Raw genomic sequence first — 18,473 nt, 5'->3', positions numbered from 1 at the left:
AAGGGTGGCAGGTGGTATAGGTTCTTATTAGGAAAATCCGAGACAAGTTGTTAGACCTAAGCCAGACTTGTGTGTGTGTGTGTGTGTGTGTGTGCGCGCGTGTGTGGTTCCTTGTAGCTTTGGTAATTAATTGGGGATCCATGGCTGGGCTTTCAGGGTTTTACCATTTCTTTACATGCTTACAGTTTTCACAAGGGCCAGGGGCCGTGTTTGTTTTGTTAACTGCTACATTTCTAGAGCCTAGAACAGTGCTTGGCGCATAGTAGGTGTTCAGTAAGTATTTGTTCCTGAATGGGGCACAGGCTGTAGTCTGGGTGCGCATCATCTTAAGGAGCTCCTTATTCTCTGGATAATGCCTTACTAACAATAATAAGAGCTTTAGCCCTTCTGGGTGTGCATCATCTTAAGGAGCTCCTTATTCTCTGGATAATGCCTTACTAACAATAATAAGAGCTTTGCATGTATAATCAGTTCATCCTTACCACAACCCTATGAGAGAGGGTTTATATCCCTTTATGCCGGTGAGGAAGCTTCACTAGATTAGAGCCAACAGGCGGCAGAGCTGGAATTAGAATCCCCACTAGTGTGGCTCCAGAGCACTGATTTCTTAACAAACCATTGTTCTTTTGGGTTTGAGCCTCCCCGTCCCTGCTTGGGATAATGGTTAACAATATCCTATCAAATAAATGTGATGTGGTGCCTCTGGAAGGGTTGGGGATGAGGCAAGGAACTTTCCAGATCATTAATCTCTAATGTTAACTCATATGGTATTTTGGTTGGGGTGGGGGATGGAGGGAAATCAGTGCTATTTTTAAGGAAGGAAGGACGCTTTTTGGGGATGTCATAGGAGGATGCACCAGGCCAATTCATTCTTTGGTGGAGTCTTCATTGCTGTTCAGAAGTGGGCATGGGTTTCCTTCTTCATTTCCCTCTGGATTAGCCGGCCCTGGCCCAAGATTGCTCGTGGACATTGCAAAGTCAAAGGGTGAAGGCAATGAAGGATTAATGAAATAGGAACCCACAGAGTTGGGGGTTCGGGGAGGAGGGTCCAGCAAGTCAGCTCATTGAGGCTTGAGATGCTCACATGCAGGTCCCCCTCATTTCTTACATCACCTCTCTGGGGGTATTCGTAACCTTGCTCCTCCCCTGGAGACCTGCTCCTTGCCCTTTCCCCATTCATTCATAGAAACCATCAGGGTGAGCCCCCTAGGGTCCCCACCTCACTCCACTGCACCATTGACTTCCATTCCTGTTTGGTTTGAGCAGAACTTCTCAACCTTGGCACTGTTGACATCTGCAATCGGGTTGTCCTGGGCACTGTAGGGTATTGAGCAGCATCCCTGGTCTGCACCCACTCGATGCCGGCAGCACTGCCCTCGCTCCTGCTCGTGACAACCAAAAATGTCTTCAGACATCGCCAACCTTCACCAGTTGAGAACCCATGCACTGGGGCAGTTATTAACTTTTTCCCTGTCTGAGACCCTTACCCACCTGGGCCCTCACACTCTCCCCTCTCTTGTTCGTGCATCTTCATTTAACCCACGAGCCTCTCTCTTCTTAGCGTATAAACACTCAATCCCCCCGAACCCCGTTACCCACACTGACCTCCAGCCTTCCCCTGCCAGACCTCCCCTGGCTGGCCCTCACCGCTCTTGCTGTTTTACCTTTCACCCACTGCTCTGCCCACGGCATCTGGCTTGTGTCTGCACCGCTTCGCCGGTGGCTCTCTTGAAGGTAATCCTTCACCTCCCCGTTGCGCCTCCTGCAGCCTCCCCTTGGTTGACTCCTATGGCTTGACACCAGCCACCGCCTCCCACTGGAGATGTTGGCTCCCTCTTCCTACAGGACCAGCCTCTCCTTTGACCTTCTCTCAGTCCACTTTTTAATTTACATATAGTTCGACTCCTTTGTGTAGAACAGAGCTGGGCAAACTATGGCCCTCAGGCCAAATCCCACTGCCTGTTTTTGTAAATAAAGTTTTATTGGCACACAGCCACACTCATCTGTCCACTCACTGGTGGTCTATGGCTGCTTTTGGGCTCTCACAGCAGAGTTGAGTAGTTATGACAAATTTCATGGCCTGAAAGGCCAAAAATATTTATGCATTGCCCCTTTACAGAAAAAAGTTTCCTAACTCCTGATCTGGAACAAACTTCTTGAGGGTTTATTCATGATGACATGCCTAATAGCTTGTGTGGTCCCAGGTACAATTTGAATGAATTGAGTTAAATGAAATGCCCAGGGATGCTGTCTTTTTCTCTTTATAGAGCAAGCCGTGTTAGAAAAATTTATGTCATTTGCTGAATATGGGGGGCTCCAAGGGTGAGAAAAAGGAAGAGTGATGTTCCCTCCTTAGCTGTGTGTGTGATTTTAGGATTTGTTTATTTAAACAGCCACATTGGCATTGAATGAGGATTCTGTGCCGTCAGCCCTGCCTCAAGAACCCAAAAGGAAGTGGTGTGTGCTGTGAGGTTTTTTTCTCAAGACTCTTCATGTTCATTTCTACTCATAATACATCCAGGGGTGGTGTGGTTCATGTTTTGCAGTTGGAGCGTATTTACGGTTTTTTAATTGAAATCATGACAAGCAATGCATTCTCATTGAAAAAAAAATTACAAAAGTTTAGAGAGGAAAAAAACAAAAGTCCCCTTCAACACCATGTCCCCCAGATCCATCCCATTCCTGTCCCAGAAGGTGACTGTGCCATTGGTTTGGTGTCTATGTTTTTAACCTTTGAAAAATTTTATTTTTAAAAATTAACATACAGCAAAACGTCAAAGGGATACTTGCACTCCCATGTTTACAGTAACTCTATTTATCATAGCCAGGCTATGAAACCAACCTAAATGTCCATCGATGGATGAGTGGATAGGGAAAATGTGGTATATGCACATAATGGAATACTACTCAGCCGTAAAAAAGAATGAAATTCTGCTGTTTGCGGCAACATGGATGAACCTGGAGAAAATTATGCTAAGTGAAAAAACCCAAGTGCGGAAAGAGAAATACTGCATGTTCTCACTAATAAGTGGGAGCTGAATCCACAAATAAACAAATAAACAATAAAGAGAGACAGAGAGAGAAAGAAAAAAATCAGAATAATACGTCAAACTTTTAGAAGGAGAGAAAAGAACTGTGATTACTAGAGGTGGAAAGGGGGAGGGGAGACGGAGGGGGGTTAATGAGAAATTGGTTAATGGACACACAGGATGATTATGTATTGTAATCATGAGCTAACTATCCCGATCTGACCATCACACATTGTACACATCTATTGAAAGTCAACTTTGTACCCCACATTCATGTATAAGAAATTATCTTAAAAAATAAAATTATCGTATAGTGAAATCGACTTATTTTTTTGGTGTATTTTAAGCCATGTATAGAGTCGTATGTCCATTCACACAATCAGGATACAGAACAGTCTTCTCATCGCCCAGTCTCCCTAACCCCGTCAACGACTGATGTCTCCACTCCTATAGTTTTCTCTAGACTTAAAAAAACTTATAATTAGATTAATATTTCTAAAACTGAAAATTTTAATTTGCATATAGCCTCATTATTTCCAGATCCTGCCTAATTGCTAAAATTTACTTGTAACCCCCAAATCAGTATTCATGACACATTCGCGGTCAATGGATGACACTCCAAAAATTGGGGTCTCAAATTTTAGGTTGAACAGGTTGACACTCTGCCTTCTTGTTTTGGCTCTCATACTGTAGATTCATACAGTTCTCATACTGAGGATTAAAACTGTCCTTCTTGTGGTATATTTGGTGCCATGTTTTTAACATTTTTGTGCTTTTTGTTGGTGATTAAGCTGTTTAAAGTGGCCCCCGAGTGTACTGTTGAAGTGCTGTCTGGTTTCCTAGGGTAAGAAGGCTGTGACAATCTTCATTCAAGGCATGAGTTATAGTGACATCGGCCATGAGCTCAGTGTTAATGGATAAACAACATATATTAAATAAAGTGTCTTTCAACAGAAACACAAATTAAAACAAGGTTATGTACTGATCCATTAATAAAAATGTTGTGGCTAGAAGCTCACAGGAACCTAACCCAGGATTTCCCATAGGAACAACAGTTCAGTATTCACAAATTCAGTGTTTGCGGAGACTTTTGTAGAACAGAACTTCTGCAAATAAGAATTGGCTGTAGATTGTCTCCTATCACTGTGGTTTAAAATTTGTGAATTTGTGTTTGTCATTTTTAATTCAAAATCCTTTGGAATGCAAATGTCCTTTTTGTTATATTTTCATCTGTGTGCAAATCCTTGGCTACCTCTTGGAAAATTCATGAGATGGCACATAACCCCTGGCCCGTGTTTCAGTGGGGAGGTCTCTGCGCTCTGCCAACCATTGGTGCCAGGGAATGCTGCAGTGGCTCTGGGGATTTTAGAAACATATTTTGTTCCCAGCAGAGCAAGATTTGCTGTTCTGTGTTGCCAAATGAAGATTGGTTCTAAGTTCCATTTGGGGCTCAAATTGGACACATGAGGATTAATATTTGATTTCAAATCTGGCTTTTTCTTCCAATTGCTTAAGGGCATGGTGTCTCATCAGGTTTATAGAAAAGCCCCTGTCTTGTGTTCAGGAGTAGCAGGATGTTATCATGAGAGTTTGATTTCTTACCTTTGCCTTTTGGGGAATGTGGAAAACATAGGTACTTTCCAAAACCGTATCTGTTAACAGCACAGAAAAAGGTAGTGGTCGGACATAGAAACCCAAGAGGGTAGGGATACAGCTGTTTTCTGACTGCCTTTCTGTGATTTCTTTTTGCCACCTGTTCTAAGAAGGTAGCCTTTAGTTTCCTTCTCGAAGATCAGGAAAGATCTGAGATGTTCCTTTCTAGTCTTACTCAGTTGCGTTGTCTCAATGCCACCTGCTACGTTTCTACAAAGTGCCTTTTTGGACTTGGAAGGCTTCTGTTGGGTTTTCTCTTCTGTCCTCTGTGTCCCGTCTGTCCCCATCTGTATAAATGAGGAAGTCTTCTCTGGCACCATCTATCCCTGTCTGTTTAAATTTCCTGCCTCCTGAAATGGCATGGAAGTCTCCTGATCCTGTGGTTTGATGTTGGATGTTGTTAGGATTACAAAACTATGTAATTGGCTGGAGGAATTAGACACTGCGGAGCTTTCAGGCCGGCGTATAGATGTTGGTGTCTGGGTGGCTGTGGGACGTTAATCTTCTTCCTAGTCCCTTGTCAAATATCGCGCCCCCTACAGCGCCCCCTTCTATCCTTTTCTCTTCCTGGTTGCCCATCTTTCCTGGCAATATCACTTATTGTCACCGTTTCCACCAGCATCCATGTGGTCTCCCTAGCCCCAGATCCCATCTTCCCGATGCCCACCAGACCCACATCCCTGAGCACCCCAAAGCGCCCACAGGCTCAGTATACCCCAAACTGAGCCTGTTGTCTTTGCCACCCAACTGGTCCTGTCTCGAACTTTCCATGTTCATTAACAACCCCTCTTCATCCCGCCTCCCTCCTTTCTTCCACTTACCCTGGGTTCAGAGTCCTGCTCATTCCCCAGTATCTCTTTGGTTTTATCCTTCTTCTTGTACGTGCTCCCTTTTCCCTATGCCATACTGGAATGGTGGTTCCAGAATATTCCGTTCCGTACCTTCTCTACACTGTTGAAAGAGGGATTTTTCTACTTTCCTGCTTTGGTCCCTTGTGCAGCTACCAGCTAAATCCCTTCCCCCTCTCCTGAGCCTGACCTCCTTCTGGTTTGCAGAGGCTGCACTTCCTTGGGGTTCCCTGTTTTTCATGTCTTGGCATTTTTACACCCTCTTCTCCTTTTTTGCCCATTGACGCCCGCTCTGTCCTCGTGGAAACAGGTCAGAGGCCTCCCTCCTTCCCTTTCTGACTGCATTGCTCTGAGATAGACTCAGCTTATATGTCTGGGGCCCAGTTACCCTTGGTCTGCCCACTGGGGATGTGTCCAAGCAAAACGTGGCCTGTGTGGATAAATGAAATCACATGCCAGATGTAGGTCAGAGAAGAACTTAGTCCATGTTTGTTCAAAGCAGAAAGCAAGGTCTCACATGGAGGGGGCAGGTCTTGGAGGGAAATGACAGGAGGTGGCTTGGAGTTAGAAGCTGAATGTTTGGTTGGAGAAGAATCACTATGGATCTAATTGTATCCCTACCAAATTCGTATATTGACTTGCAATAGGACCGTATTTGGATATAGGGTCTTTAGGAGGTAATGAAGGTAAATAAGGCCCTAAGAGCAGAGCCCTGATATGATAGGATTGGTGGCCTTACAAAAAGCAGAAGAGACTCCAGAGATCTCTCTCTTTCCCGTGTGCCCAGAGGAAAGGCCACGTGAGCCCACAGCAAGAAGGAAGCTGTCTGCAAGCCGGGAGGAGAGCCCTCACCAGAGACCAACCATGCTGGCACCCTGATCTTGGACGTCCTAGCCTCTGGAACTATGAGAAAATAAACTTTTGGTGTTTCGGTCTCTCAGTTTGTGGTATTTTGTTATAGCAGCCTGAGCAGATGATCATAGGAATTGAGGTCAGAATTGGCTCCGAGACATGGAGTCAGGAACCCAGACAGGTAAGATGGGTGCAGGACCTTCTTTCTTTGAAATTTTGAGGTGCCCACCCATCATGCTTATGGAGTTCCTGCTGGCAACAGTCAACATCCTCAAAGAAGGCACCTGATGGCAATGATCTTGGGATCAGGTGCTTAGTGGAATGTGGGTCTGAAGGATGGGGCTGGTGGGGGCCTGAGCTGACGAGGTGGGCCAGGTTGGTAGATGAATATATCCGCCAACTTGAGTCCTCACTGCATAACTTGGGGACTTTGTTTAAAATGTAGACTCTTGAGCCTGGCTCCCAGAGAGGTGGGTTCACTGAGTCTAAACCTGGCCCAGGAATCTGCAGTTTAGCATATACTCTCCATATCCCACCCCAGGTGATTTATATGCCGGTGGTCCACAGGGTGCACTTTGAGAAACCCTGTGTGATGGCTCAGGGTACAAAGGGGCTTGGGTGTTGCGAGCTGAATTGTGTACCCTCCCCCCAATTCATATGTGGAAAATCCTAACTCCCAGTACTGAGTGTGACTGTATTCGGAGACAGGGCGGGGTACAAAGGGGCTTGGGTGTTGCGAGCTGAATTGTGTACCCTCCCCGCAATTCATATGTGGAAAATCCTAACTCCCAGTACTGAGTGTGACTGTATTCGGAGACAGGGCATTTAAAGAGGTGATTAAGGTAAAAAGAGGTCTTTAGGGTGGGCTCTAATCTAATATGACTGGTGTCCCTATAAGAAAAGAATAGGACACAGACACACACAGAGGGACGACCATGTGAAGACACAGGGAGAAGACAGCCTTCTACACGCCAAGGAGAGAGGACTTAGAAGGAACCAACCCCATCAACCACTTGATCTTGGACTTTCAGCCTCTAGAACTATGAGAAAACTCGTTTCTATTGTTAAAGCCACCCAGACTGTGGAACTTTGTGATGGCAGCACAAGCAAATGAATATACTGCACTCAAATCCCAGCTCTGCCTTCTCTTTGCTGTGTGACCTTCAGCAAGCCGTGTCCCTCTCTGAGCCTCCGTTTCTTTCCTCATCTACTAAATCCTTCTTGGTGACACTGTGTTTTACCTGTGTGCCTCCACCCCCAGGCTATTTACTGACCCTCCATGCCCAGTGATTCCCAGCAGAGCCCACCTCACATGCCGTGGCTGTCTGTTCTTCTGGATGTGGCTTTCTCGTGGTTACTCTGTGGAATCCTGTTTTGTTTTGTTTTTTTGTGTGTGTGCTCATCTTTCCTGGTAGATCCGTGATCCATGGAATTGGCAGGTCTCCTGCGACGTCACTGCCTTGTGAATGTCAAAGTTCAGACATCTGCCTTCTCTTCCCCAGGAGGGAGAATTCTTTTTTTAAAAAATTTTTATTTTATTTTACTTTATTTTATTACATGGTGGCTGGCCGGTACTGGGATCCGAACCCTTGGCCTTGGTGTTATCAGCACCATGCTTTCACCATGTGAGCTAACTGGCCAGCACCCCATGGAGGGAGAAATCTGAGGTGACACTTTTGGTCCTGAGTCTCAAGGTTTTCTTCCATGGCCACATCTTCCAACATTACCACGTCTTCCTTGCTGGGTCTTGGTGTGTTCAAAAAGTCCCCTCAATACAACCTACCTGCCTGATGATGTCATGAGAAGTTTCTGGAAAGATGATGGTCTGGATGGCAAAGGTCCTATCCCAGCCCTCTTTCACCTGAACACCACAGATGACACTATTTTCTTCCTCCACCTTTCATCTTTGATGGTTCAGTTTTCACCTGCATCCTCTGTTTCCAGGTACCCCCTGACTGGCTGCTGTGGAGAGAAAGTGACTTTCTGTTCCACTTAAGTAACCTCCCTCCATCTGGGCTCACGACCCAGCTGCATTTTTTAGACCAGGAAAGAAATGGAGGCTCAGAGAAGTATGTGGCCAGCTCAAGGTCACACAGCAAAGGTAAGGCCGAGCTGGGATGGCTTTGCTGGAGCTGCCATCACAAAGCACCCCAGACCGAGTGGCACACACAGCAGAAATTTATTTTCTCATCATCCTGGAGGCTGGAAGTGCAAGATCAAGGCAGGCTTGGTTTCTTCCGGGGCTCTTCTCAAGTCTCGTCTCTGTGGGCTGTCGCTCCTCCCAGCAGTGTGGTCACCTCTCTGACCCCTTCCTCCAGGGCTGGGAAAATTGTCCAGTCCCTCCCACCTCCGGTCCATCCATAAATCTCCTTCAGGCCAACGCCCTTTGCCAACCAAGCTGGCTCCTTTATTTCACGAGGTTCCTGGAAAAAATATCCCACGGCCTGAGCACCTCACCTTTTATGCATTTTTATTTCTATTAAAGAATGTTTGCAGCGTTTTGATTATCCGATTCAGTCTCAGAACCAAAATTCACAGGTATGAAGAGCTTTAGTAGCAAAAACTCTCTCTTCTTGCTCCAGCCACTTAGTTCCTCTCCCCAGAGACAACCAGTGTTGCAAAAACATTTTTCTGTGTGTTTACCTTTCTGGAGAATAGTATTTGCATATGTCAGCCAGTAGGTCTCTCTGTTCTTCTCCACCCCACCTTTTTACACAAGCGGTGCCATATCACAGAGTCTGGTCATCTCCTTGCACTTTACTGTTGATACATGTCCTGGAGATCTTTCTGTGTCACCATGAGGGGTGTCCTTATTTCTTTCTACAGCTGCATGGTATTCCATCCCGTCAGAGGTCCCCAAACTATGGCCCTCGGGCCGGATCCTGTTTTTGTACCACCCCTGAGCTGAGAAGGGTGTTTAAAACATTTTTAAATGGTTGAACAAAAATTCAAATTTTCATTTTGTGATCCATGAAACATAGACACCATTCCAGTTCCAGTATCTCTAAATAAAGTGTTATTGGAGCACAACCCTCCTCATTTATTTATGTGTTGTTCCGTGGTAGGCTTCAAAGACAGCATTGAGCAGCTGTGACCAAGACTTTATCTGTCGCCCACAAAAGTGAAGATACTTTCTCTCTGGCCCTTCGCAGAAAAAGGTTGCTGACCCCTGCGTGATACTCTAACTATCCAGATCTGAGCATGTGTCAAGATCACTTGTAGGGACCTGGTAAAACGCAGATTTCTGGACCCCCTCCCTAAGTTTCTGATCCAGGAGGTCTGGGGTGGGGGCCTGAGAATCTGCATTTCTCACAAGTTCCCAGGAGAGGCTGCTGGTCTAGGAACCCCACTTTGAGAACTACTGCATCAAGGGGATGGACCGTAATTGATTTAACTGGTCCCCTGTTGATGGGCAGCTATGTTGTGTCCAGTTGTGTGCTGTTGTGGACAGAGGGTTGAATGACCCAGCACCACCACCATATTGCTTATAGGAATCTATGTGCAGGTTTCCAGAACGAGAGTTGCTGGATCCAAGGGAATCTGCATTATAAACACCCCCCACCCCCACCCCATGGTTTTGTTACTAACTCCTCAACCCTATGCAGTCTGCATAGATCTCCCCGAGGACCTTAGGCTGCCTTCCCCATGGTACTTACTCTCTTCCCTGCTCCTCTTGCCTACTGTCCCTAATGATTCCAGGAAATTTGAAGCCCAGAGAGGTTAAGTCACTCACCCGAGGTCACACAGCTGCCAAGTGGCAAAGTTGAGATTCACCCCTGGGCTGCATACAGTTGGTTGTTTCACTACTTTGTCTTTTAACTCAGATGGCAGCTCATCACAGTTATTTAGATGTCTCTCTCCACTGGCTGTAAGGCTGCGACCTTACTTATCTTGACATCCCCCCTGTACCCAGCATGACGCCTGGCACACAGGGATGCCCAGTAAACGTTTATTGAGTGAATACAGGAATGGCTTCCACATGGCTCGCTTAGTGGTTCCAGAACCTGCGTTAAAATCCAGATCTCTGGGTGCTGCCACCTGCCACACCTCCCCTGTACCCAGCATGACGCCTGGCACACAGGGATGCCCAGTAAACGTTTATTGAGTGAATACAGGAATGGCTTCCACATGGCTGGCTTAGTGGTTCCAGAACCTGCGTTAAAATCCAGATCTCTGGGTGCTGCCACCTGCCACACCTCCTTCCATCCTCCTCCTTTGCCCAAATCCATTTTGAGAGCCATTTTTCCAGGCATTTGGAGAATCTTCAGGGTCTTTGATACCCCAGAGTACCCAAGCTCTAATTTCTGAAGATGCTAAATTTTTTTTTTGTCCTTTTTGTGACCGGTAAGGGGATCACAACCCTTGGCTTGGTGTCGCCCACACCGCGCTCAGCCAGTGAGCACACCGGCCATCCCTATATAGGATCCGAACCCGCGGTGGGAACGCTGCTGTGCTCCCAGCGCCGCGGGTGTCCTTATTTCTTTCTACAGCTGCATGGTATTCCATCCCGTCAGAGGTCCCCAAACTATGGCCCTCGGGCCGGATCCTGTTTTTGTACCACCCCTGAGCTGAGAAGGGTGTTTAAAACATTTTTAAATGAAGATGCTAAATTTGGAAATTGGTTTCATGTGGCTCATATTGGAGCTCACGGGTGTACACGGCCAGGTTTCCATTCTCACCTATTCTTCATAGCTTTTATCTTGCAGTTGTCGTCGTTTATAGGTGAGGAAACTGAGGCACACAGAGAGGTTGAAGGTGTGGCCCACGATCACACAGCTGGCTGGTGTAAGAGCTGAGGTGGGAAGCCAGATCTGTTGGGTTTCTAGTGTGCCCCGAAACCGGCACGGGTGGTGGCCCAACACCTGAACCCAAGACTTGTTGGGGCAGGACCCCCTGACTTTAGGAGGAATCTGTTTTAAGACTGGAAGGAATGCAGAAAGGAACGTGTGGGCCCCAGAAGAGGTCACCGGGGAGCGTTTTAAGAATGCTGCGATTTTAGGAATGAGACATTCACGATTCAAAGCAGAAAGTATACAACGCTTAGCATTGTAAAGCATTTTCAGAATCTTCTAGGGACCTCCTTCCCTGTCCCCCAACACATCCCCTGTGCTGGTTTCATGGTGGATAGAAAACCAGGGGAGAGGGGACACTTTCCAGGATGACTCTCATGCCAGACTTTTCTCCTCATGGAAAATTCTCAGATTCTTCTGGCTGAAGGGGAAATTCAGGACCAGCAGTGTCCAAGGAAATTTTAGGCTTCGTTCAACATGGTTCCACTCTCCACATGTGGCTCTTGAGCACTGGAAATTGTGGCCAGTGAGACTGAATTCTTAGTTTTATTTAACCTTAATTCATTTAAATGTCAACATAAACTTTTATTTAATGTTAATTCATTTAAAAATTAAAAAACCCAGTACTTGATTCTGTTACTGGAAAACTCTTGAGTATGTTCGAAGCAACTTGAGTATGTGAACCTGCATTTTCGGTGATACCCATTATGAAATATATATGTATGCAGATTGAGTATTTTCAATGAAAACTGAACCTCTAAGTTGAGATGAACTGAACTTATAAAATAGTCACAGCATTTCGAAGGCATAGTGTGAGAAAAATCCTGTAAAACATCTCATTAATCATTTTTAGTATTGATTATGTATTGAAATGATTTTTTTGGATACATTGGGTTAAATGAAATACATTTTATTTCTCCTGTTTCTTTTTATCTTTCTAAAGATAATGGAAAATTCCGTATGTGGATTGCATTATATTTCTATGGAAAGTGCTGCCTAAACCCTAGACTTACATGGTCACCCACAGAGATGAAATATAGTTTCCTATAGCCCTTGACCTTAAAATGAAGTAGGCAGAACTGAATAATTCTCATTGCACTGCTTGTTTAGATTTTAGTCCTGGCAGCACCTCCTCCAGGAAGCCCTCCTTGATTGTCCTGGACTGAGTCGAGTAGCTCACCTCCATTCTCTCTTCTAGCCCCTGAAGCTCTCTTTGAGGGCATCCTTCACAGTTATATTTTATTTCTGGGTAGTTTTTTAGCAATTGCCAGGCTGTAAGATCAGGGACAGCATCTGTTCTGTTCCTGGTAGTAATTCCAGTACCTGGAACGGTGTCCAGCATGGAGCAGGTACTCAGTGGATATTTCCTATGAAGGAATGAATGAAGAAAATTCTCTTTAACAAGCTCTGTTCAGGTTGTTACTGCGTGAAAACGATTTCGTTTCCTGATTTAAGTCGCATTTGCTGGCTTCTTCATTAGGCATTTTGTAGAAAGAACGAAGGTGGTGACGCTGTCGCATAACAGTTACGAGCACAGAGCCTGCCTGCCTGGGCTGGGTTCCAGTTCTAGTGCTGTCCCTTCATGCTCAGCCCATGTGAGTCTTGATTTGTTCACCACAAAAATGGGCATAAAGATGGCATCTCCTCTTGGGATTATTTTTAGGATTTAGCACGATAGCATGTGCATCAGGGCCTGGCACGTGGAAAATATTAGCTGCCGCCAGGATCTGTCTTTTCTTCTCTACCCGTGTTGCCATTGACCAGCTGCCACCTTATGGGCAGCATCCTTCGGTTCCCACCCAGAGGTATTAAAAGCCAGCAGAAAAGTGCCTCCAATTCCTGATGCCATTTCTAACATCCTCTGGGTATTTTCTGTGCCAGCAGTAAACCGTTCTACTGTCTTTGACTAATAGGGACACATACGGCTTTCATGAGTTAAGAGTTAGAGTCACATGAGATTTAAAAAGAAAAGCAATTCTTTATGCCCCCTAAATTATAGCTATTTGATCTTCATTTATAACAACATTAATGTGATAAAATTCACGTGCTCTACAATTGACCCATTTAAATCGTAAAATTCGACGGTGTTGAGTACATGCACAGAGTTGTGTAACCATCGCCACAGTCAATTATGGAACATTTTTATGATCCCAGAAAGAACCCTTTAGCTGTCACTCCTCATTTCTCCCTTTCCCCAGCCCCTGGCAACCACTAATCTACTTTCTGTCTGTATAGATTTACCTCTTCGGGACATTTCGTATAAATGGAATCATGCAATACATGTGAAAGAAGCCAGACACAAAAGGCCACGTATTCAGAGTAACATTATGAAGCATGTGTCAGAACCTCTTCCTTTATATGGTTGAATAATCTTCCTATGTATGAATGGACCACATTTTATTTACCCATTCATTGGCTGAAATGAAGTGATATCTTGTTGCATTTGAATTTGCATTTCCCTGATGTCTAACAGCCACATAATCTATTTTTTTTTTAAAAGGATGACCAGTAAGGGGATCTTAACCCTTGACTTGGTGTTGTCAGCACATTTGAATTTGCATTTCCCTGATGTCTAACAGCCACATAATCTATTTTTTTTTAAAAGGATGACCAGTAAGGGGATCTTAACCCTTGACTTGGTGTTGTCAGCACCACACTCACCCAGTGAGCGAACCGGCCATCCCTATATGGGATCCGAACCCGTGGCCTTGGTGTTATCAGCACCGCACTCTCCCGAGTGAGCCACGGGTCGGCCCAGCCACATGATCTTTGATGCACGTTCGTGTCTGATTTTGGTTCTTCCACAGTCTGGGGCTCGTGGGGGGCACATGTTCTCTGCATCCGCAGTGAGTGCGCATGTGTGTGACATAAATATAGAGTGTGAGGCTCTGGTTTGAGAAGCTTTGGCTGAGTCTACAGCTATGAAGCCAGATAGAATACAGGACACCCCGTGAAATTTGAATTTCATACAAACAACAAGTGATTTTTTTTTTTTTCCTTTTTGTCTTTTTTCGTGTCCGGCAACGGATCGCAACCCTCAGTGTCGCGCCCGTACCGGGCGGGGTCCGGCAACGGGATCGCAACCCTCAGTGTCGCGCCCGTACCGGGCGGGGTCCGGCAACGGGATCGCAACCCTCAGTGTCGCGCCCGTACCGGGCGGGGTCCGGCAACGGGATCGCAACCCTCAGTGTCGCGCCCGTACCGGGCGGGGTCCGGCAACGGGATCGCAACCCTCAGCGTTGCCCCCACACCTCGCCCAGCCAGTGAGCGGGAACCGGTCTGTATGTGGGATCCGAACCCTCGGCGGGAGTGCCACCGCGCTCCCAAGCGGTGCACTGTAGCAGTGCGCCACCGGGACGGCCCAGCAAGTGATTTTTGAGGATAAATATATCCCAAACATCGCATGGGATATACTCATCCTAAAAAAGTATCCATTGCTTATCTAAAATTCAAATATAACTGGGCATCTGCATTTTTATTTGCTAAATCTAGCAACCCCACCTGTCCCAGGTGGGCTGTGTGTCCTCGGGTGAGGGCTTTGCTCTTGGGAGCTCCAGTTTTCTCATCTGTGGGGTGGGGATGGGGTTTGTAAGGAGGCGTCAATGGTGCAGTGCCTGCTGAGATCTTGGCATGTGGAAGTTGTCGATGTGACGGTGGGGCTGGAACTGGTGTCCTTGTCACCGTGAAGCTGCCTCCCAGCCTGGGCTTAGCCTCTCTGGGGCTCCTGCTTGGTTCAGACCCAGGGCAGCAAGTGTCAAGGGGAGGGTGGTGGTTTACTGGTGGCTGGGTGCTGGGTCTTTCCCCCCAACTTCCTAGTGAGCGTGTGTGTGTGTTTTCCCTTGATTCAGCCAAATCCGTTCTGCGTCAACTGTGACCCAGGAGCATCATTGCTTGTTTTTCCCAATTGTTAACTTTTGCTCTTTTCTTTCTAATTTGTGCTTCTTCTGTGGGTCATTCTCAGGGTGGATTTTTCAGAGGATTTACTCCTCCTTTTTGGAACAGTCTGCTTGCCTCAAAGATATTGAGGGTAGATTTAGTGCCTTGGAACAAAAATAAGCAGAGATTGTATACTGAGCCTTAGATTCCAGGTGCTGAGGGCTGTGGGGTGTGTGTGTGTGTGCGTGTCTTGGCAGGGAGAAGCTTTCTAAAGAGTTTGATTCTCACAAATGTTAAGTAGGTAGAAGAGACACATAGAGAAAGGTATACAGGGGAAAGAAAATCAGGGAAGGCTGCCTGCAGGAGGTGGCAATTGAATGGATTTTGAAGGATGATGGGTTGGATTTAGAAATCGGAAGCAAAGGGATAAAAAGCTTTGTCAACCAACAGATGGATTAGCCTGGAGATGCCCAGAGATGACCGTTAGATGTTTGGGAGAAAGAACAACAACGGCAAAACAGGTGACCTTCACGGGGCATCTTCTGTGTAATGGGCACTACTTGAGTGCTTGGCCTGTGTGATTTCACTTTCTCCTTCTCACAGGTCTTGGATCAGAGGAACCCGAAGTTGTGCAAGGGTGGTGGGCAGGCCTGTTCAATGTGTTGCAGGGGATGGAGGGGCGGAATCTTGAGGGCAGGATCATGGGGAGCCACGGAGGGTGTCAGAGCCTGGAAGGAAGCATCAGGAGAAGGGGCATGCAGGGTCCTTGTGCAGTGGAGATCAGATTCCCTGGGAGGCCACACCCAGGTACAAGGACTTGCCTGCAGTCCAGGAGGGCAGGCCAGGAAGGAGAGTCAGCCAGCGATGTGGGAGAATGGACACAGAAATGAATCCAGCTTTCCTCACCCCATTTCTGATGCAGGCACCTTTATCCCCATAAACCATTTCCTGCAGATCTTCAGCAGGAACGCACTGGGGACAGCTCCCCTTTCTCCTGCAGCACCTGCTGCGTTACCCAATCCCCTGTCATCCTATTGTCTCCATTGTCTCATGTTAGAGGTGATGATTTTAAGACTGCTAACAGGGTTTGCCAAAGGAATTATTTTCTTTGCCTTTTGGAAGCAATGACTTTGGCACGGCCACTTTACAGGGAAAGCCACGCATCCATCAGGCTGGCTACAGAATGTGCAGGGCCCAGTGCAGGGTGAAAGGGTGGGGTCCTCGTCGCATGCCCCTAATTCTTCTAACCCATCCGGGGTGCGTCTGTTCACCTGTCTTGCTTTTCACCTGTTTTCACTTCTAGTGTGTCCTGGCATGGATATCCGGAACAACCTCACCAGGTTGCACGAGCTGGAGAACTGTTCGGTCATTGAAGGACATTTGCAGATACTCTTGATGTTCAAAACGAGGCCCGAAGATTTCCGAGACCTCAGTTTCCCCAAACTCATCATGATCACCGACTACCTGCTGCTCTTCCGGGTCTACGGGCTCGAGAGCCTCAAGGACCTGTTCCCCAACCTCACGGTCATCCGGGGTTCACGTCTCTTCTTCAACTATGCCCTGGTCATCTTCGAGATGGTTCATCTGAAAGAGCTCGGGCTCTACAGCCTGATGAACATCACCCGGGGCTCCGTGCGCATCGAGAAGAACAACGAGCTGTGCTACTTGGCCACCATCGACTGGTCCCGTATCCTGGATTCTGTGGAGGACAATTACATCGTGCTGAACAAGGACGACAACGAAGAGTGTGGGGACATCTGTCCGGGCACCGCGAAGGGAAAGACCAACTGCCCTGCCACTGTCATCAACGGGCAGTTTGTCGAGCGCTGTTGGACCCACAGCCATTGCCAGAAAGGTACATGGGGACGTGGGGCTCTGAGCAGTTGGTCATGCTCTGTTCTAGAGGCTTGGCCACTTGGTAGTGACCGGGGGACAGCAATTTGTGGTTCACTAGCCCAAGGGGGGCTCGGATAGTAAATAGTTTAGAGTTTGCAGGCAACACGGTCTCTGTTGCTACGACTCAATCTGCCATTGTAGCAGACAAGTGGCCACAGGCAGGTGTAAACAAATGGGTGTAGCTGTGTTTCAATAAAACTTTATTTAAAGGGGGGCTCGGATAGTAAATAGTTTAGAGTTTGCAGGCCACACGGTCTCTGTTGCTACGACTCAATCTGCCATTGTAGCAGGCAAGTGGCCACAGGCAGGTGTAAACAAATGGGTGTAGCTGTGTTTCAATAAAACTTTATTTACAAGAAGAAGTAGTGGGCCGGATTTTGGCCTCGGGGAGTTTGCCACCCCCTGTGCCACACCCATGGACGTGGTTTTTTTTAAAAAACAAGTTTAAGGGCCAGCCTGTGGCTCACTCGGGAGAGTGCGGTGCTGATAACACCAAGGCCATAGGTTCGTATCCCATATAGCGATGGCCGGTTGGCTCACTGGGTGAGCGCGGTGTTGACGACACCAAGTCAAGGGTTATAATCCCCTTACCGGTCATCCTTTGAAAAAAAGCAACCCCGCCCCCCAAGTTTATGATTTATGTAGATGTCAAATTGCTCATAATAGACATTTGGGGAAAAATGTGTAGAGGAAAAAACCAAAACATCCATCTTCTTCCACAGTGAACATTGCTGATAGTAGTTTATTGGGGGTACTTCTTGCTAGTGGGTATTTGATAGATCTGTTGTGTCTTAATTTCCTTTCCCTTCCCTGTTATTGGGCATTTAGGTTATTTCCAGTTTTCACAAAGAGAGGGATGAATTGGTGTCAAAGCTTTATCTAGCATTTGTTTCTTTAGGTCTGCTTTCCAGAAGTGAAATTTCTGGGTCAGAGGCTCGTGATACGTATTGCCAAATGGCTTTCCAGAAATGTTGTACCAACAGACACTCCTCCACGCATTGGATGAGAGGGAACACCTTGGCAGCTCTGAGTGTTGTTTGAAAATCTTTCCTAATTTCCTGGGAGGAGAGGAGCTGATGTGTTGTCATTGTGTTTATCTGCGTTTCTCTGATTGCTATCGGGGTTGAAGCTTTTAAAACATGTTTGTTTATCATTTAGTTTTTCTCTTCCTGTTCACATCCTTTGTCCATGTATCTTTTAGTACCTTTGTGGTTTTTGAAAAATTCATCGGTATGTGGTTTTCATTGATGAAGTCTATTAACCCTTTACCCATTGTGTTTTCAGACACTTTTGTTCGGTAGTGAAAATGCTCCGGGATGTGTTTTGCCAGGGAAGCTTAGAATGGCTGTGGAGTTCGCAGCTAGATTTCTGCATGTCCTTTCGGTACTTGATGCTTAGAAAGCCTTTTTCTATCCATAAAACCAAAAATTTCCCCCAATTTTCAGTTCTAATTTAATTATTATTATTTTTTTTATTTTTATTTTTATTTATTTTTTTTGTCTTTTGTCTTTTTCCGTGTCCGGCAACGG

At 46.4% G+C, this 18,473-nt stretch overlaps 1 protein-coding gene across 1 annotated transcript in view; it reads left to right on the top strand.

Moving 5' to 3' along the window:
* The first annotated feature begins 6,541 nt into the window (after positions 1–6,541).
* Positions 6,542–18,473, top strand: part of LOC103604564 (insulin receptor) — a 118,130-nt gene continuing 106,198 nt past the window's right edge. The window contains exons 1-2 of the mRNA XM_008589138.1: positions 6,542–6,563; positions 16,352–16,903. Of these exons, the coding sequence (XP_008587360.1) occupies positions 6,542–6,563; positions 16,352–16,903 (574 nt within the window). The remainder of the gene's footprint in view (positions 6,564–16,351; positions 16,904–18,473) is intronic.

The sequence above is a fragment of the Galeopterus variegatus genome, unplaced genomic scaffold, assembly GCF_000696425.1.
Source record: "Galeopterus variegatus unplaced genomic scaffold, G_variegatus-3.0.2 Scaffold5239, whole genome shotgun sequence".
Taxonomy (NCBI): Eukaryota; Metazoa; Chordata; class Mammalia; order Dermoptera; family Cynocephalidae; genus Galeopterus; species Galeopterus variegatus.
This window is presented reverse-complemented; position numbering and strand designations above follow the sequence as displayed.